Below are 20,924 nucleotides of genomic sequence, written 5' to 3' on the forward strand. Positions count from 1 at the left end.
GCAAAAGTGCGAAAATATAGTGATATTCCACATAAGAATTATCAAATATCAGCATATTTTTGTCGATTTTTTAAGAAATCCCTGAATTATATGTAGAATGATAATGCTAATTAAATATATTCAAAAATATTCCCACATATATGCGCAGAAATGCGAAAATAAAGGTATTTTTGTGCATATATTTTTGGTTGTTTTTTTTTAAATCCCTGAATTATATGCAGAAATATGTTCATATATTGATAGATATGATGATGCTAACGAATCAACGACAAAAATCCCTGTTGCCCAGGAATTTTTTTCGGAATGAAATTTTCTACAGTACATATAACTCTTTTCTAAAAAAATTAAGACATGGGTTGTTGTAGAGCGACCGCTGTAAACTATATAGTATTGTAGCTATTAGACGGTGTTCAGCTTGCTACATTTGGTAAACCATTCTCTACTTTTTGTACTACCTCTCTGTTCACACCTTCCTCTTTAGTCAATTTCATTTCACTACTACTTTTACTTTTGTTTTTTGCTGCCTTCATAGATTTCTGAAAAAAAAAATTATATATATACATGAAAATACCGGTACTGTAGTAAACATACAACGCATGAATGAAGAGGGTAACCTTGGTGTAGAATACAGCACATTCTACTAAGTCAAGATGTTTAATTTTACGTGTAATAGTGGTCATAAGCTGTTATATTTTAGGAATTCCGTATCAATACCCTTCCTCTTCATAACAGATATCAATATCAACGTGATTGCCTTTATTTTAAGGCTCTCTCTTGCCTCCGAAACTATCGTCCTTTTGATGTTTGACATGCTTCATCTTACTTTTTCCACCATTGTTTCCTAAAAAATTATTTTTCTCTGATTTAGCTACTTATGAATTAATTATATTAAATTGCCAGCTTCTGATGGATGATTCAAGAAATGTTATTTGTCCACTTTAAAATTGAAATTTGCTTGGCATAATTAAGACAATAAAACAACAAAATACATCAAATTGCAAAAGGCAGTGTTATATATATATAATATACCATTTATAGGCCAATGTTAAAAATGGACCAACTTCATAAAATATTGTTTAAATAAAATAAATACATAATTATAAACATCTTCAGAAAATCTCTGAATATAAATTATACCTACCATCCAATTTTGTCGAGCTTGACGACAGTTATTTTTATTTTCTGGGTCAGATCGTTTTAGAAACATCAGAGCTCTAAACGTTTCTTCTTGCTCTTCTTCTTCTACCTCACAATTCTGACCTGCCACTGACTCCTGTTCTGTTTCATTTGACGGTGCATGATAGTTGTTCCGTGAATACAATGTAGACAAACTCATAAGATTTGTTCTAGAACTGAAAAAGGGTAAAGAAAAATAAAATACAACTATCTTTAGCCCTAACAAAGGTACTATGATTTTATTTCATCAACAGAATGTAACCAATTATAAGATGGACAAACTATAGGCTACGTTTCATTTTGAGGCTTATAAGAAAGTGGAGTATAAACAGGCATGAGTTAAAACATTGGCACAAGGTTTAGAATTGAACCCTGGACCCTGGCAGTACAACACACAACATCATTTTTGGTACAGTATGGTATGTTTTTCTATTTCTCTCCTTTTTTACCTGTTTATAACTTTTTGTTCATTTATTTTGTATCTAAACCATTATTTTTTGTAGTAAGTATTTAGCTTTTGAAAATGAAACTTGTGTTCATTCTATATTCTCATTCACACTAAATATTTAATCCACAACAGCCATTACTTTTGAAGTGGCTTGGTATAATTATATAAATATAAAGATAAAATGAAGAAAAAGAAGTTTACCTAAATGCATCCTGGTCGTCGTAGAAGCTTGCACAAGAACCAACACGCGATGAACTCTTCTTAATAACCTTCTTTTGTTTACGCCGTACTGTAATCTCAGTGGAATATTTTAATCGCATCTGGGCTAAGTCTTTCTTAGAAATGGCTCTTTCTACATTTAAAATTATGATTGCTAACTGTAAAAAAAATCAAGAGGAAGAAAAATAATGTTAGAACTTGATAAATTAAATCATGTCAGACAAAATATAGATGGGGTAACTAAATTAATATTCAACATTTGTAGATTGCGTACCTGTCTTCTCCACTCCCTCTTTGCTTTTTGTTCGATTATTGTGTAAGTGCGACCCATCATCGCTATTAACATATTAAGTAACAAGATCGGTAGATAAATAGCAAATAATACAAAGACAATTCTTGATAAAAGCCAATGCTCTGTTTTGTCAAACAAATCATCCTAAAAATATAAAAGTATTCAAAAATAATAATTATTTTGCTAGGGTTAGGACTTTCAAAAGTATGTACTCATATACAGTCAACTCTCCCAAATGGAGGCCTCATGCCTCTGCGTATACACCACTGGCTATAATTTTTTTATTTTACTATAGAATCTTTTTTATGTCATAAAGATATACATATGAAGAATGTCGGAATTCATGCTATATCTTCTGTGGGAGAAGAATGGATGTTCTTCTAGAGGGGAACACTGACTTTAAGCCATATGGATTTAGTTCCCTTTTGTGTTTCCTGCCATTTACTTTACGGTTTTTTTTGTGCGTGTGTGTGATGATGATAATGTTTAATAAAGAATACGTATAGGGTTGTTGGAGAGGTATAAGTATTATGTATCTACTACAACACTTACTACTTACAGAAAAGTCCCCTAAGGTCATTTTAAACACAGACATTACAGAGCCGTGAGCTGTGGCAAAGGTGTCATCTGTTGCCTCGTGGTCTGTCTCTTTGTACATATAGAAAAACACTAAAAAAGACAATATATTAACTACATTAAGAGACCAGCATGTTTAGTTTTAGTGGCAAAATAAAGTTAAGATTGGGTACATCTCAATCAGTGACGTGGGATATCTTTGGATATCTATGTGATATTACTAACGGGGAGTGAGCGAGTGAGTGAGTGGCCGAGCGGTTAAGACACTTAAACCGTATTTGCATAGCCATAACATCGGCAAGTCTTCTCAGATAAGGACTATAGTGTACCAGTGTATACATCTAGCTCAGTGTACTTTAAAGGTACATCTTTCGAGATGAGTAAGGGGTTACCCTGGTGTATTAGTACATCACAGCCACTGATCATAACATGTGCCCTGTTGGAGACCAGTCTGAAGAGGTCACCCAGTATAAATAAACGAAGACCTTGTAGCTACAAATCAAATTAAAATTTTAAAATATTATTCTTTACCTTGTGAAAACATAAAAATAAAAATTGTATAGATAATTGAGAAGCGAAGCAGATCACCCATTAACATTTCATAAATCATGTGAATAAATGGTCCCAGTCGCTTCATTGCTCTGAAAGACATAAACAGTATTATTTATTTCAAGGTAAATTTACTGCATATGAAAACATGTTTATTTAATTTTCTCAGGCTTATGGTACCCATGCACTCTTAAAAAGGAAAATAATTGTATTTCGAAATGGATTTAAATAAACTCACCTATAAAAGAATAATATATAACACCAGGAAAATGGAAGAAGTATTGAAAGAAACGTTTCTTCTACATTTTTCAAGCGACACAATCTAAATGGTACGCAGAGGTAGAGCATGATGATGGATAGTAAAAACGCTGACTTTGCTGGCATCATATACTGAAAACAAAAACAACAAAAATGTAATCATTGATAAAGCACAGGTTTAATTAAAACCAGAAAAATAAAACAGAGGAAAGAAGAAAACTGAAAGAGAAACAATTATTAGAAAGGGAAAAAATGCTGAGAACAGATAAACATCTCCAACTTATGAAAATGTATATACTAAATTGTACATCATTGAGTTGAGTTGTAGTAATTAGTACAGTTTTCTTTCTTTTTAAAAAAAATTAATTTGCACATAATTTTAATTTCTATGGACCAGAGATTAAGAAATAAAAGATTGAATGAATGGATTACTACTATTACATTACTCAATTGCCAAATTAAAAAAAATTAAACAGTCTATACAAAATCAGAATATATCTTAATTGGTTTAATTGTTTACCATGTCTTTCTACTAGACCTAGTATAGTTATTATACAATCTTACCAGACTCTTGAGGTATGACTTGATGGATCCACGTGAGATAATTTCTCTAATCTCAATAACTGTTTTTGCAACACAGCCAATTAAAACACAAATCTCTGCTACCCATCTTACCTGTGTTAAAGACAACAAGGGTAACCTAATAAATAATCACATCCATAAATTAAGTAACACAATTTATTATTACACTGGAAACCCCTCTTAATATCCATCCTGTAATTGGAGAGTTGCTCGCTGTGGGATACATATGAAAAAAGGGAGGAGACTTCGCCTTGAAACGAACAAAGGGCATTATATGTTTTAATACTAATTTGTTCTTGAGCTATGGGAAATTTTGTAGTCTGAATTATTTTTTCCGAAATAATAGATAAATTGAAATACTACAGCTAACCCCTATGAAAGCACACACCTATTAAGGGACCTGTTGGGTCCTGAAAGTGTGTTCTACTATTTAATAGAAAGTTGAGAATAATTACCATGCATATATTGAATCTTGCTAAGCCCCCATCAGGGTCTGACGACATGAGGTCTCCTTTTGGACGTAGATACACAGCAATTGAAAGAAGACATAAATGCAGCAACGCCCAAACAAACTTGAAATAGAATTTGTTCTGAAATGAAAATACAGATCATTACTTATGAAGCAAAATTGTCTTTAATCTAGTACTTTATTTTATATTTCATTCATTTATTTGATCAAAAAAATTAACCTGTGCACATGTCTATCTAACCCGTGCATATGTCTAACTAACCTGTGCATATCTCTAACTAACCCGTGTATATATGTCTAACTAACCCATGCATATCTGTCTAACTAACCCGTGCGTATGTCTAACTAACCCGTGCGTATGTCTTCCATTTTTCCATCAGTAACGTGTTGATAATTTCCCCATCCAACATTTCAAGATGTTCCTGCGTTTCTCCTCGTACAATAATCCGGAGAGCTGAATTTTCATCTGGAAATAAAGAAAAAAATTAAATGAATTAAACCTCATATGAAATGTGTTATATTTATTTTATTTTATTTCATGTTATTTATAGAGGGTGACTCTAAACAGTGTGTGCTCAAGTGGCCCTTTTGATAAGTGACTGTATGGGTATACTAGTACATCGGTGTAACTCACTACTCATCTCAAAAGATGTACTAGGTTCTTAAAGTGTACCTGAGACAGATGTGTACACTGGACCTACAGTATATATAGTTCTTATCTGAGAAGACTCGTTCTACCACCAGAACCATGGAGCGACGTTGTGAACATTCAATAACATACTCACTTGTTTCCCCATTTTCCCCAATCGTATCAATTAACGAAAGCGGATAAGCAGCATAGGTAATATTTCCAAAAGACCACTGCGGTACGCTTGCAAGGTCTAGTAGGTTAGAAAACAACTGGCTACGGCCTAACTGAAAGGACAGCTCCATCGGTGTAAGGCCGGCTTTGTTTCTTATTTCATAATTGGCAGGCATCTTATTGTGGCTAGCTACGTAATTGAACATATGCTGTGAAATAATGAAATGAATGAAGATGATGAGATGATTTCAATGATATGTAAATTACAACACTTATGATGATGACACTGTTAATAAAGATGATGATGATGGTAGTGTTAATAAAGATGATGATGGTGCTAACAATGATAAATATAATGACCATCACATTCAAAAACCATACTATAATTAACTACAATGATATTAAACTCTTTACCACTTGATTGTGAATTACAATCATGTGAAGAACAGTATTGCCAAAATTATCCTGATCATTCGGATCAACTTCTCCGTTAGATTTCCCAGAAACACTTGCATTCAGGATAATATCGTAAATCTCTGTGCTACCAACACTAGCTGCAAATGCGAGTGGATACTCGCCAAAATACGTCTCCCCTTCAAATTTACTTGTTTTTAGATTTTTCTCCATCATTGCTTTGTCTTTGAGGTCTTTTGGGCAGAAGAATCTTCCTGTAGCACGTTGGTTGATGGGAACGAAGTAAGTGTGAATAAGTAAGTTGACTGATTCAATATCATTGTTAATAATAGCCATATGCAGCATGCCTTCTCCTGTAATAGTGAAAATATTGAGGTTTAGAGCTCCATCTACACTATCAACAAATAACATGATACCAATGATAATATTAATTATTATGATGATGATAATGATATTGCTAAAGATATTGATAATAATATTAATGATTATATTGATGAAGATGATATGCGTGCATACTGTAGAAATAATGTACTAAATGGTCTTTATATAGAGGAACATAATATATTAAATGATTCATTAACTATGTTATTCAATAGATGACACATTAAAAATATAATTTTATTATTGAAGAATATGAAATTAAATACCATAATATTCAGGTCCTTCATAAATGTCCAGGGCCATTTGTGGATAACATTCCATGATTGTATGCGCCAATGCTCTGTGATGTTCTGTGTTGTTCAGAAAACACAAGTGTAGAATTGTTTCTCCAACTTCTCCTCGTCTGTTGAGATCCCAGCAAACTTGATGTTGCTCAAATTTATCAAAACTAACTACTGTTTCGTGACGTTCCAGATTTCTTATCAACTCTTCTGATGACATTTGAACTTTGTTAACCTGTTTTAAAGAGATATAATATGTGTTTTAATAGAACATTAACATTAAACATTATTATATTAAATTGTTTTACAAATAATAAATGAAGTGAATTAAAAAATAACCTTACCTTCTTTACAGCTAAATAATTATTTTCAAACATATATTTTGCATATTCAAGTTTGGTCAATTCTTTGCCATCACCATCTCTGTATAGATACTCCTGTATCTTCTGCTTTATGTATTTCTTCATCTTCTTCCCAGTTGCTCCGTGTTTCTTGGCTTTTGCCACTAGCGTTCCTTTACCACTGATGTACACCATCCGGTACATAGGGTTCTGTTTAAACGTCATATTCTGTCGTGTCCATTCTGTCTCAGGTCCGTCTTCTTGGCTGATTCCTAGATACTCAATTTTCTCCAATGTTTTATTACATATATTTCCCATAATTCAATCAGTATGTTATAATCACTTTATATTGTAAAGCTGGGGCTTAGTGGTAATCCTGTCATGCATTTCTAATTCTGTGTATGTAATATACACACGTATTGCTTTTTGTACCATACTTTAATTTTGTTCATTTTTATTCTTTGGTATCTTATTTGTTGTGATGACTCATCATCAGAGATTCAGCAATGATATTGATCTTCGAGACAATATAAAATCCATAAGCAAAGATCCTTTCCTGTTTCTTCATTCCTGTATGGAAAAAAAATAAAAAATTTTAATAAACCATTTATAATCATCCTTAACTAATGATACTGGTTATATAATATAATTAATATGCATTTTTGTTCATTAAGCTGTCATCATTACCATCATCATCATTACCATCATCATCATTACCATCATCATCATTGTATATGTTACCATCTTCATTATTACCATCATCATCATTGTTAATGTTACCATCATCATCATTACCATCATCATCATTGTTAATGTTACAATCTTCATTATTACCATCATCATCATTACCATCATCACTCTCATCATCATTACCATCATCACTCTCATCATCACCCTCATCATCTTTACCATTATCATCATTACATCATCATCACCATCATCATCATCATCATTACCATCATCATCATTCTTATCATCATCGATATCATACCATCATCATCATCATTACCATCATCATAATTTAACTTTATCATAATATTCCTCTTATACCACCATCATAATCACATATATCAACATCATTGTCATCATCATCTTGTTATAATCATCATCATCACCATAATCTATTAACCTTATACTAACTTCCATCAATCATCAGTGACTTCCTAACGCACTTGCAGTACACTCATTAAAAACGTATACAGTACTGTACTATTTATTACTATACAAAGTGGTTATACTTACAGTAGGCCTATCAGCTGTACTAACGTACGTAAGGTCCACAACATACCTCTACATGTTATTATGTGATTTGGGCAGTCCTCTCTTGCACCTAAAATGTAAACACATTTCACTATCTCAATCACACTGACGTTGTACACCACTGAAGACAATAGCGGCTTTGAAAAGATCGCTTGACGTTGCCATAGAAACCTTTTAGATGTTAATGATTTTGTGTTTTTTATGCGTGAATAAGCACATTCTTGTTTTTACATCAATCGTCATTAACACACGAAGATAGACATAGTTTGCCTGCGCGTGCAAAGGTTGTTGATATATCATCGTTTGGATGCACGTCTCTCGTACTTGATGGCAATGCAAGTATATTGAAATAATGATAATAAAGGAAGTAGCAATAGTAAACGAAAAATAATAATATAATAATAATAATATATTTAATTTTTTCACGGCGAAAGTACGCAATTAAAAGCCATATATAATGTAGAATCGCTCACAACAGTTATTGAGCATAAAACTCTACCAAACAAATACGACTTATCTGTTCGGTACAGATATATTGCTCATCATTTGTTTCGTATCAAGCTGTATTGACAGTAATGTCAGAGGTCACGTTTACGTAATACTACATCAAGAGATAGAATCAATAGACGCATTGATCCGCGAAATGTATTGTTTATCGTTTCTATGGGAACAATTTGTATATGATTAGATTAAGCAGATATTTCCTATTGTACTTCCCGTTAATGTTGCATTGTACAGTATCTACTATCAGGTGAGTTTATAAGAAATCTCTATGGATGGATACATGGATATACATTTAGATAGATTAAATATTTACTTTTTTATTCAATAGGCCTAGACAGATAAAATACCTGTGTAAACCCGTATTTCTTACTTCTCGTTAGTGTTATTTACCCAGGTGTACTTTTACTGATTACACGCAGATAAATGTTTACTTATTCTTGTTGAATGGATAGACAGTATAGGCAAATACACTTTGGATTATTATAGGCTAATATATTAATATTATTCGATATGATGAGATTTAGGCCTATGATCACACTCATGTTGTTCTGTTTGTACCCTGTCATTAGACAAAAAGCGCAACAGGTGTCAAAATAGCACAATGAAGGTATCATAACAATATAAAAATACCATTTTAGCCCACAAGCACTAGAGACAGACTGGGCAGAGATTTCACTGTTTGTACTTAAAAGAGCAATTAGATTGTTCATCATTAAAAAATTGTTATGTTAAGGCTTCATAAAATCAAATCAAAACACATTATGGCTTATATGCTATACCAAAAGGAAACGTCATGATGATGTAATGCAGTTAAATTGGATGTGGTACAATTGGCCCAACCCGTGATACAATCATGGCAAAGGGTATACTTTGTATACTACTCTCAGTTACATAATAGGTATATAGTATGTGCGCGTGCAAGTACAATGTCTTCAAGTTAAAGTTCGGAAAAGTGTACCCCAAAAAAATGGTTCCAAATAACACACGAAAATGTAATAATAATTTTGTAATTTTGTAACTAAAAGAAACACAGTACTTTTGAAAATGATTTTAATTAATGTTAATTATCTTTTAGGTTGTAATAGACAAGAAACGGTCACCCGATGGGGTGTGGGTCTTCCAAAAGTACGAGGGTGCTGACATCAGAAATATCACCTCCAGATATTAAAGAAAATAACAAGGCAGGTGAAAACATCGAATATCCAAAAGAAAATAAAACGTTACAAGTTGACCAAGTAAATAAGACTACTCATTCTGAAGATGACGTCACGGGGGATGCGCGCAATGATGGACGTCAGTTGACACGGTATAGCGATGCCTGCAAAGAATTCCCAAGACCTGAACCTCAAATTGTTACCAAGTACGATTTGGATCGATTCTTTACACCCGAACATAAAGCCAACTATCCTGGCTTTGAGGCAGTGGAACGTCTTGATCAGCATGTGGACAAGGTAACTGATATTTAAACCGTGAAATCATTTTTGTAAAGTAAAATAAAATATGATTTATAAGTATTTCTATTGTGTTCGAGTGAAGCATTGGTTTATAGATTCGTTTCACATTATGCCTTTGCTATATGCAATCTTAACCATATCAAATAAAACTAAAAGATTTGTGATTATAAATCTAATGCACTAAAATCATTTTTCTCGGTGCTGTATTGCCGCTTATAAAATATTCAAATTAGATCAAATCGTTCTCCGCCAATCATCTTAAATGCGTATAATATAAATCAGTTTTTGGTGTTCACTAACAAATAATATTTTACATGATTCTTTAGGCTCCAAAATCACTGAAAAGGAACATTAAAAATTTAGTGGACTACTTGACGGAGTCAACATCAAGCGAGTATGATAAAGCACGCGTTATAATACGCTGGGTTGCTACCAATATAGCCTATGACGTCGACTTCCTGACAACCAATCAGCACAGAGGATCATCACATCATCAAGACGTCTTAAACCAAGGTTCTGCTGTGTGCGAGGGATTTTCAAATCTTGTCTTGGAAATGTGTCGGTGAGTTGAACATGCATAAATTATGTGTTGCTTTCTTATGTGAAAGCAACACACTTACAATGTAGCTGGTCTCCTTAGCTTACTTTTCTAATAAATGAAATATTTATTTCTAATCTTTAGCTTGTGTGATTTAACATGCGAAAAAATCACCGGAATAGCAAAGGGAGCTGGATACAGGATTGGCTATGACCTCGTGAATGGAGAAAAATCGAAGAAATTTAGACATGCGTGGAATCGCATCAGGATATCAAACACTTGGTTTCTATGTGATGCTACGTGGGCAGCTGGTTATGCAGGTAGGTACTTAGTCTGTCTCCGTCAAGTCCTTCTTTCGATAAAGTACAGGTACTAATCTTGTTTTTGTTTATTTATTACAGAGAAAATAAATGACAAATATAGATATGTCTTCAAATGGAATGAAGGCTACTTTCTGACACCACCAGAAACGTTACGTCATTCGCACAAACCAGACGACAGTGCACTTGCAATGGTTGATGATCCGATAAGTGATGTTCATAAATGGACGAACCAAGCGCTCGTGAAACCGTCATGCTGTTTGTATAAGGTACTGTACTTATTTACCAAGTGGTAGGTCTGTCTGTCTGTATGTCCATGCATTGTATTGATATATGTTGCACTGAAGAAAGGTTAGTGTTACCCGAAAACTCTGCTTTTTTTCTTTGAAATCGTTTCCATTTAGTTTTTTGCATCTCCATTGAGATCGATAGATAGCCACAGCAGTGTCATTTTTTACAGTACTTAGCCTTTTGATGTATTGTACTAATGTTTATTATATTGTTATTATAGGTGTCGTGTGTGAAACCATCGTTAGCTGAAGGCTGCATAAAAACAAATGAAAATAGATTAGAGTTGACTTTTCAGAGCACACACAAGATGACATACAGGCATACATTAATAGATGAAGCCACAGAACAACATGTTCAAAATGCAATAACATTGATTGAAAATGAAAACAAAGCAACATTATTATTACGTCTACCACGAGCTGGATTATATAAGGTCGTATTATTTGGTGAGCCTGTTTGTCTGTCGGACCGTGCGAAAGCAGATAGTAGAGATATGCTGGTGAGTTTTATAGTACAAGCGACTTGTGTCAAAGGATCTCAACCATTTCCAGAGTTTACACATTTTCTGGGAACAGTTCCAGCTTTTATCGAAGGAGGATTTAAATCATCTGTAACACATCCTATCATTGAAACATTAGATGGATATATAACATTTACAATCGAAAGACCAGGATGTGAGCCAATCAGATTCAAGTTTAGAGACGAAAATGGAAATGATCTTAAAGAATATGTATTTGCAGATTCTTACCCAGGAAAGATTGTTTTCAATGTAAGATGTCCTACAATTGGTGAATATTCGTTGATACTGTTTGCAAGGTTAAGTAAAGAACACGTGTCTACGGACCGATATGAAACCGGTGCTACTTATCTGATACTGAATAAGAACGCTGCACCATTACCGCCCTACATGCCATTCCAACACTGGGGACCAAATGAAAAGTTTGACACTTTTGAAATATTATTAGACACCACAAAAGGTTCTGAAATAGTATGCAATAAAAATGAAACTTTGTTTGAAATAAGTTATAATGAAGAGGAGGCAAATGTTAGGTATTCTCTGAGAACTAAGGAGAATAAAACCGAGAACAAGTTGGTTTACGCTGAAACACATCGACAAGGACAAACCGTTACATTACAATTTCGATTTCGTGTTGACGTCATTGGCTTTTATGAATTCAATTTATTTGCGGGAAAACCTGACACAAAAACGAATGATTTTATAGGCCGATGGTTAGTAAATGTGGTTAACCCGTATGAAGGCAATATGTTTGCTTTTAGCAAAAACGTAGCATGGGGGCCTAGTACATCTAAAATGATTGATAATAATTTACAAGTTATATCACCAACTTCTTCTACGATTTATCAGAAAGACGAAGAGCCTGATTTGGTCATAGCTTCAACCAGCAAACGAAAAACAGGGATTATATTCAAATTAAAGAATAGTATAGGCACTGATATTAACGATTGTGTTGTGGCTGATTCAGTACAACAGAACGATGAGACAATATTATATACATTTAAGTTTCACCTACCTGAGAGTGGGTTTAGTTGTTTTGACTTGTTTGGTGCTAGTGGTGATTTCATAGGTAGTTGGCTATTTGATGCTATTAAACCACAATCATTACCTCTTCCATCAAATGGTAAACGACCATGGGGACCTGTACAGACATTTTTTGACTATGGCTTTTCTGTTATTCAGCCAACATCAGCCATTATGTCCATTCATATAGACACAGACACTACACTGACTCTAAAAGCTAATACCCATGGACAGATTCTTGGAAGATTGAATTTCCACAACCAAGAGAAAGATATCAAAGACGGGTTTAAAATTGCTTATTCCACAGAAGACAATCATAAAAAGATAGTTATAACGTTTACATTAAGCAACATAGGTTATTATAAATTTAGCTTATTTATCCGAAACAAAGAAGAAGGTAAGTTTGATTATGGTGGAAGCTGGCTTTTACATTTTGTCTGAAAATTCAATATGGTAACAATTTCATACAATAAAACTGACAGATAGGGAACGCCAAGAGTGCAACATAAAATATAGTCATGTTGTTGGCCGCCATCTTTGGGCAAACATGCAGATAGCCTTGATTTGATTTGATTTTATTATTTGGGTTAACGATGACCATCCACTGAGCAAACCTTACCCGCCGCTGAAAAAGGGGCCGTTTTGACCTGGTTTGCCACCCATGTTTATGATATTTCGTGTGCTAATCGAGTCGAATGCAGTTTTAATGATGCACTCTTGGCGTTCCATATCTGTTCGTTTGTTCGTGTCGACACATTCATTATCAAATGGCGATATTTCTGTATTTTTTCAATCAATTGCTTGCTTGCGAGTATTATATAAGGTATGCTTTAAAGATCTTTGGCTATGTTCGGCTTCGGGATGTTATACCACACTTAGGGCTAGGCTAGGCTATGGGGGTCGTCGGTTTCGTGTTATGGGTTGTCCAATTCTAGGTCGTCCAATTCGAGGTCGCCCGGGTCGTTGGGGTCGTCCAATTCGAGGTCATCGCTTTCCACCTCCAAATACTTATGTCTGGAAGTGTTTAGTTTGTTTCTGTATAAGATTGAAAGAATGTTCTTTCATACCCTGAAAAAGGGTCGTTAAAGAAATAAAGGAGTCATTGTCATGACATTTGAACTTTGACCTATAACCTTTGAACTTTGACCTCTAATCTTTCCAAGTACAAGTAGCCTTTTGTAAAGCAGGTTACTTGTTTATATTTATACTATATATGATCATATTTTGTGTTAGTATCCAGTCACGTCAACAAATAAAAGGGTCGAAATTTAGCTTTTCTACTCTTTTATTTAATGTACATATGAATAATGTTGTATACAATTAAGAATAATCTTCATATACTAGTTGTTGGCCGTCCAATATGAACGGGGACCATCTTATACAACTTAAGGATGAACGACTTGAAGACGAACGACTTGGAGACGAACGACTTGAAGACGAACGACTTGAAGACGAACGACTTGAAGACGAACGACTTGAAGACGAACGACTTTAAGACGAACGGCTTGAAGATGAACAACTTGAGCATGAACGACTTGATGACGAACGACTTGATGACGAACGACTTGAAGACGAACGACTTAAAGACGATCGAACGATTTTAAGATGAACGACTTGAAGACGAACGACTTGAAGACGAACGACTTGAAGACGAACGACTTGACTTCCCCGCTATGAACAAGGGGAAGAGTGACTTCTCCGCTATGAACAAGGGGAAGAGTGACTTCCCCGCTATGAACAATGGGAAGAGTGACTTCCCCGCTATGAACAAGGGGAAAAGTGACTTCCCCGCTATGAACAAGGGGAAGAGTGACTTCCCTGCTATGAACAAGGGGAAGAGTGACTTCTCCGCTATGAACAAGGGGAAGAGTGACTTCCCCGCTATGAACAATGGGAAGAGTGACTTCCCCGCTATGAACAAGGGGAAAAGTGACTTCCCCGCTATGAACAAGGGGAACAGTGACTTCCCTGCTATGAACACAGCCGATGCATTTGTTGAACGCATTCTCTATACTAAATAATAACTGTGAACATTAATGTAAAACTGTGAGTATTATTGTTATTGCTTTCCACAATAAAACTACTATTTGATTGTTTTATTAAACAAATGAATAGATAAAATAAGCCAGCGTGTTAAGAGATTTAGGCGCCTCTTCTAATAGGACAAATTAGTTGAAGCAAAATAAATGAAGTTAGTGGTAATGGATAATATATAAAATGGCCGTTCGCTAAAAACACAACGCACACTCAAACCTTACAAACGAATATGCCGCACAATTAAAATAGTTGCATATATTAGCGAAGGATCCAATGAAATCGTTAACAATTCAGTTTTTGAATAGCCGCGTGACGTACGTGCACCTGTACGTCATTCATCGGTCTAGCGGAACGGGGTTTGCAGTGTGGGTAAGTAACAGAACATCATTTTGTACATTTAGATAAATTATATTAATCTAAATAATCCACTTTTTAATTTTAATAGTCTATATTCACTCCCTGAATCGAATTAAGAATATATTGAAGCCTCTAACCACCTCTATTAATAATAGTCTACACTACCAGTAGCTAGGCATATTGCTTGTTTTGGAATTCACTCTGTTTGGTCTCCCGTCGTCGTCGGCGGTTATCTTTGACATGTAAGGGCCTAAGCCAACAAGGACATGTTTCCCAATACAATTCCAGGTATTTGATATCTTATTATAAAAGTTGTATATCGAATGAAATGGTGGAAAATGTAGTCGCCATTTTGACCACCATTTAATCCAAGAGGCGAATAATTATCAATTTCCAGTCCACTACATTATCAAACTAGTTTGACAAAAAAAAGTGTGATGTGCCCAAATATGGTAGTGATATTCCTAAGTTTTGTAGTGATCATCATGAGGTCCATGAGCACATCACATATTTTGTCACATAAAGTTTGATATTGTAGGCAGAGCTTTACCAAATTATATGTAGGCCTATTTAATTATTATTTAGATTATTATTAGAAGTAAATCCATTTTTCCAGTAATTATTAACAATAAATATTCTTTTTAAGGGTAATCAATGTATTTTGTCTTTCCAGAGATTGAAGATTTTTTTTTCTTTAGCAAATTTAGATTTTGTAACTTAAAAACTAAAAATATAAACGCAGCGTGACTTGAATGGCTTCCGTGCCCTTTTAGAGTTTCCAATCATTTAGTTCACATTACCATAACCTACAAAGTAATAGCCGGCCTAACTTTCATCAATCATGACGTCATCTAATAATATTGGTTTGTTTTTCAGGTTCAGAAGAGGTGCACCGCGCGCGTTCATTCTTTTTATTCACATTTTTACATAATATAATAATTATTAACAAACTCAGAGGGGTACGGAAGCCATAAATAATAATAAATGATCATTTTTTAGCGTAAATTAAAAAAATATTAACCTGCTACATTGAATGATTATATTATTCTTGTTTGTGAATGATTATCAACGTAGTCTACGTCATCGTAGTCTACGTCATCGTAATACTGTACAGCATAAACGATACAGAGACTAAAGCACGATAATGTCGAGGTAAGGTATTTATGTTTTATCGATTTTACGTGATTTTCTTTTAATACCTTTCGATAAATAACTATTATAAAAACGCATTTATAAAGTTAGTATTGCGTTACCTTACTTGCAGGTCTATTTATTTGTCGCTTGCAACGCGACTCACAGCTCACTATGTCGGTCGGTCGGTCGGTCGGTAAACACTAACCTGAGCACGCGACTGCAGCCATGTATATGGCCTTGTATTAATAACTGGTAACCGTTTAAAATAAACATAACTGGACCATACAAATATTATTTCCATTTAATGACGAAATTCTTCGTAGGCCTAAATCCATAAATTGCAAATAAAATAAAATTCTATTTCTTAATTTCAAACCCAAACCAGTTATCATAATGTGCAACTAATAATTTTATTCTTTTTTCAGGTTAATCAAATATATTTTTATTTTTTCAGATAATGGAGTTTTTCTATTTTCTTTTGGAGATTTTCTTTTTATATTTGTCAATAAATAACTTAGTATTGGTTACCTTACTTGTAGGCCTATTTATTTTAATAACTGCTATCCGTTTAAAAGAAACATGGGCCTAACTGTACCCATTTTTGTTGATTAATAGGCCTATAAATAATATTTTGATTTACGTGGCGAAATTTTACGTTGGCCTAAATCTATTTTACGATGGATTAATTTCCAACCCCAACCAGTTATCATAATATGCAACTAACAATATTTATTCTTTTTCAGGTTAATCAAATGTATTTTTATCTTTTCAGAGATTTGAATGTTTCTTTTGGAGATTTTCTTTTTATACCTTTAAATAAATAACTTATAAAAATGCAATTATAAATTGTCTTAGTATTGGTTACCTTACTTGTAGGCCTATTTATTTTAATCTGGTAACCGTTTAAAAGAAACATAACTGGACCCATTTTGATTGTACCATAAAAATATTATTTCCAGTTACGTAGAAATTAATTCTATGTCGTAATTTTTATTTTTTTATCCTTCAATAAATAACTGATTAAAACGCTATTATAAATTTACAATTGTCATGTAGTATCTGTTGCCTTACTTGTAGGCCTTTTTATTTTATTAATCGGTAACCGTTTAAAAGAAACGTAACTGGATCCACCTAACAATATTCTTTTTCAGGTTAATCAAATGTATTTTTATCTTTTCAGAGATTGGAGTTTTTCTATTTTTCTTTTGGAGATTTTCTTTTTATATTTTTCAATAAATAACTTAGTATTGGTTACCTTACTTGTATACCTCTTTATATTAATAAACGGTAACCGTTTAAAAGAAACATAACTGGACCCATTTTGATTGTACCATCTATATATTATTTCCATTTACGTAGGCCTAAATTAATTTGATGATGGTGCAAATAAAATAATTCTATTTCATAATTACCAACACAGCCAGTTATCATGTGCAACTAATAATATTTATTCTTTTTCAGGTTAATCAAATGTATTTTTATCTTTGCAGAGATTGGAGTTTTTCTATTTTTCTTTTGGAGATTTTCTTTTCATACCTTTAAATAAATAACTTATAAACACGCAATTATAAATTCTCATATAGTATTGGTTACCTTACTTGTAGGTCTAATTATTTTAATAAACGGTAACCATTTAAAAACAAAACATAACTGGCATGGACCCATTTCGATTGTACCATAACAATATTATTTCCATTTACGTAGAAATGAATTATTTCCAACCCTAATCAGTTCCCATAAATGTGCAACTAACAATATTTATTCTTTTTCATGTTAATCAAATGTATTTTTATCTTTTCAGAGATTGGAGTTTTGCTTTTAGAGATTTTCTTTTTTTACATATAAAAATGCAATTATAAATTTTCATAGTATTGGTTACCTTACTTGTAGGCCTATTTATTTTAATCTGGTAACCGTTTAAAAGAAACTTAACTGGACCCATTTTGATTGTACCATAACAAATGTTATTTCCATTTACGTAGAAATTATAGCTAGGCCTAAATCAATTTGATGATGGTGCAAATAAAATTAATTATATTTCATAATTTCCAACCCAAACCAGTTATCATAATGTGCGACTAACAATATTTATTCTTTTCAGGTTAATCAAATGTATTTTTATCTTTTTAGAGATTGGAGTTTTTCTATTTTTCTTTTAGAGATTTCCTTGTTTTACCTTTAAATAAATAACTTAGTATTGGTTACTATACTTGTAGGCCTATTTATTTTATTAACTGGTAACCGTTTAAAAGAAACATAACTGGAACCACCTAACAATATTTTTTTTTCAGGTTAATCAAAATGTATTTTTATCTTTTCAGAGATTGGATTTTGCTTTCGGAGATTTTCTTTTTTCATCTTTCAATAAATAACTTATAAAAACGCTATTATAAATTTACAATTCTCATATAGTATTGGTTACCTTACTTGTATGCCTATTTTAATAAACGTTAACCGTTTAAAAGAAACGTAACTTGACCCATTTTGATTGTACCATAACAAATTTCCATTTACGTATAAATTCTACGTAGGCCTAAATCAATTTGATGATGGTGCAAATAAAATTAATTCTATTTCATAATTTCCAACCCAAACCAGTTATCATAATGTGCGACTAACACTATTTATTATTTTCAGGTTAATCAAATGTATTTTTATCTTTTCAGAGATTGGAGTCTATTTTTCTTTTGGAGATTTCCTTTTTTTATCTTTCAATGAATAACTTATAAAAACGCTATTATAAATTCTCATATAGTATTGGTTACCTTACTTGTAGGCCTATTTATTTTAATAACTGGTAACCGTTTAAAAGAAGTTTTGATTGTTTCATATATCGATTTAAGTGACGAAATTTTACGTAGGCCCTATGCCTAAATAAATAATCAAATGTATTTTTATCTTTTCAGAGATTGGAGATATTTTTTGTACCAATAAAATTTAACGTTTCCTCGTAAATACATTATACCATAGGTAGGTACGTCTTACTAAAACATTTAATATCTTGCAAACTAAGACAATATAATAATAAGACCAACAATGTAGAGTCCACTTTTATAATAAACAATTTTGTTTTTAATGTTTTGAGACATTTGTGATCTACAATACATAGGAAATGTGGACATTAGGCATATAATTTGCTGTATTTTCTTATATTTTTGTATAGATTGAGAACTTGGACAACTCGTGACAAGAACCGGACAACGGCGCGACAAGAACCGAACAACGCGTGACAAGAACCGGACAACGGCGCGACAAGAACCGAGCAACGGCGCGACAAGAACCGGACAACGGCGCGACAAGAACCGGACAACGCGTGACAAGAACCGGACAACACCGGAAAAAAGGTACGGCAAGAAGCGGACAAAGTACGAGACAGCATTGACGGTCAATGAGGCAGACGATGACAAATATATTGTGTTCTAATTTTGCAATTATGATAAAATAAAAATATATCTTGTTTTAAGTAAACACTTTAAAATGTCCATAATTCATCAATACAACTATACTAACTTGCTTAACCATTTTTTCCTCTATTTTTTCTAATTCACTAATTCGTTTTTACTACTTGTTATTGTTGGCTTTTATGTAATGGTATCCCTCTTCTTATTTTACATCCCTCTCCATATCACCTTTCTTAGCTTGTGGGTAAGGTATGTAAGTAGGCTAGATATGTAAATAAGTCTTATGTATGTAAGTGTAAGTAAGAAAGTAAGTCCAGGTAGGTAGGTCATGTATGTAATAGATCATGTATGTAAGTCCTATGTAAGTAGATCATGTATGTAAGTCCTATTTAAGTAAGTCCAGGTATGTTAGTAGGCCAGGTAAAATAGGAGAGGATACCATTACATGTCCGCTTATTGTTTAAACTTGTGTGTTACCAGCTAATATGTTACTATCATTTCACTTTATATCTTCTTCATATTAACAGCACTGTAATATTGATAACTATTATAATAACTATCATAACTATTGTCTTTTGATCAGGGAAACTAAACATAAATATATTTATACTACTTGTTGATTGATATTATTATGAATAAATATAATCAAATATCATTATAAATACTTTATGCCTATTGCTGTTTTTATTTATTAATAAATTAAACATTAATTCTAAAATTATTTATTATATATATATTTTTCTAAATGCTTTCCATTTATAATTGAGATTAAATTGTTGACAATGTTGACTGCAAGGTTTGTTCAAAAATTGATTTATAAATCAACGTTGTAAAATCACAATATTATTATCATTATTTCATATTTGTAATTTATTTAATAAAAATATCCAATGTGAAAGACTGGTAAAAGTTGTCCATTTGTTTAGAACCCAAATTATTACCTCTATGTAATATCACATTACATTTATTACTACAGGTAGTAGAGTATTTCCAGAAACTGAAAAGAGCGGTAAATTAAAATATAAGAGCCCTTTTAGTATATAGCGCCTAATATAATGTTTTTAAGTGCTTTACACAAACAAAAATGATCCATAAAATATCCCAACGATAAAAAAGGAAGAAAAGCAGAGCACTTTGAATCTCGCCGAAACAAGTATTCAAAAAGAAGGAAAGAGATGTTGATTAACCACTAAAAAATCGATTGATGTTGCCTCTTTAATTATTATTCCAAAGACGAGCAGATGAAAAGATCTGTTGCCATAGAAGAAAATAATAATACATTCTAATAACTCGTTCATAA

The 20,924-nt window shown here is 32.9% G+C and overlaps 2 protein-coding genes across 3 annotated transcripts in view; one reads left to right on the forward strand and one right to left on the reverse strand.

The window, feature by feature from the left end:
• Positions 1 to 54: 54 nt before the first annotated feature.
• Positions 55 to 20,924, reverse strand: part of LOC144856206 (transient receptor potential cation channel subfamily V member 5-like) — a 103,465-nt gene continuing 82,595 nt past the window's right edge. The window contains exons 1-15 of one of the 2 annotated variants that reach the window (XM_078714158.1): positions 8,031 to 8,108; positions 6,792 to 7,350; positions 6,433 to 6,682; positions 5,786 to 6,138; positions 5,355 to 5,580; positions 4,920 to 5,035; positions 4,556 to 4,690; positions 4,083 to 4,193; positions 3,499 to 3,650; positions 3,243 to 3,352; positions 2,695 to 2,804; positions 2,118 to 2,279; positions 1,826 to 2,001; positions 1,142 to 1,352; positions 55 to 536 (exon numbers count right to left, since the gene is read on the reverse strand). In XM_078714158.1, the coding sequence (XP_078570284.1) occupies positions 411 to 536; positions 1,142 to 1,352; positions 1,826 to 2,001; positions 2,118 to 2,279; positions 2,695 to 2,804; positions 3,243 to 3,352; positions 3,499 to 3,650; positions 4,083 to 4,193; positions 4,556 to 4,690; positions 4,920 to 5,035; positions 5,355 to 5,580; positions 5,786 to 6,138; positions 6,433 to 6,682; positions 6,792 to 7,106 (2,553 nt within the window). In that variant the 5' untranslated portion in view covers positions 7,107 to 7,350; positions 8,031 to 8,108 and the 3' untranslated portion in view covers positions 55 to 410. Of the gene's footprint in view, positions 537 to 1,141; positions 1,353 to 1,825; positions 2,002 to 2,117; positions 2,280 to 2,694; positions 2,805 to 3,242; positions 3,353 to 3,498; positions 3,651 to 4,082; positions 4,194 to 4,555; positions 4,691 to 4,919; positions 5,036 to 5,354; positions 5,581 to 5,785; positions 6,139 to 6,432; positions 6,683 to 6,791; positions 7,359 to 8,030; positions 8,109 to 20,924 lie in introns of those variants that run through there. The other variant, XM_078714157.1, reaches the window with a different exon arrangement.
• Positions 9,656 to 13,861, forward strand: LOC144856175 (uncharacterized). The gene is made up of 5 exons (XM_078714132.1): positions 9,656 to 10,003; positions 10,333 to 10,568; positions 10,689 to 10,864; positions 10,946 to 11,133; positions 11,376 to 13,861. The coding sequence occupies exons 1-5, from the start codon at positions 9,656 to 9,658 to the stop codon at positions 13,134 to 13,136; spliced, it is 2,709 nt and encodes a 902-aa protein (XP_078570258.1). The 3' UTR covers positions 13,137 to 13,861.

The sequence above is a fragment of the Antedon bifida genome, chromosome 11, assembly GCF_963402885.1.
Source record: "Antedon bifida chromosome 11, ecAntBifi1.1, whole genome shotgun sequence".
Classification (NCBI taxonomy): domain Eukaryota; kingdom Metazoa; phylum Echinodermata; class Crinoidea; order Comatulida; family Antedonidae; genus Antedon; species Antedon bifida.

Coding starts and splice junctions, on each gene's coding strand:
- LOC144856175 (XM_078714132.1), top strand. CDS start 9,656: ATGGGGTGTGGGTCTTCCAAAAGTACGAGGGTGCTGACATCAGAAATA. Junction 10,865..10,945: donor GTGGGCAGCTGGTTATGCAG/GTAGGTACTTAG, acceptor TATTTATTACAG/AGAAAATAAATGACAAATAT. Junction 11,134..11,375: donor CGTCATGCTGTTTGTATAAG/GTACTGTACTTA, acceptor TTGTTATTATAG/GTGTCGTGTGTGAAACCATC.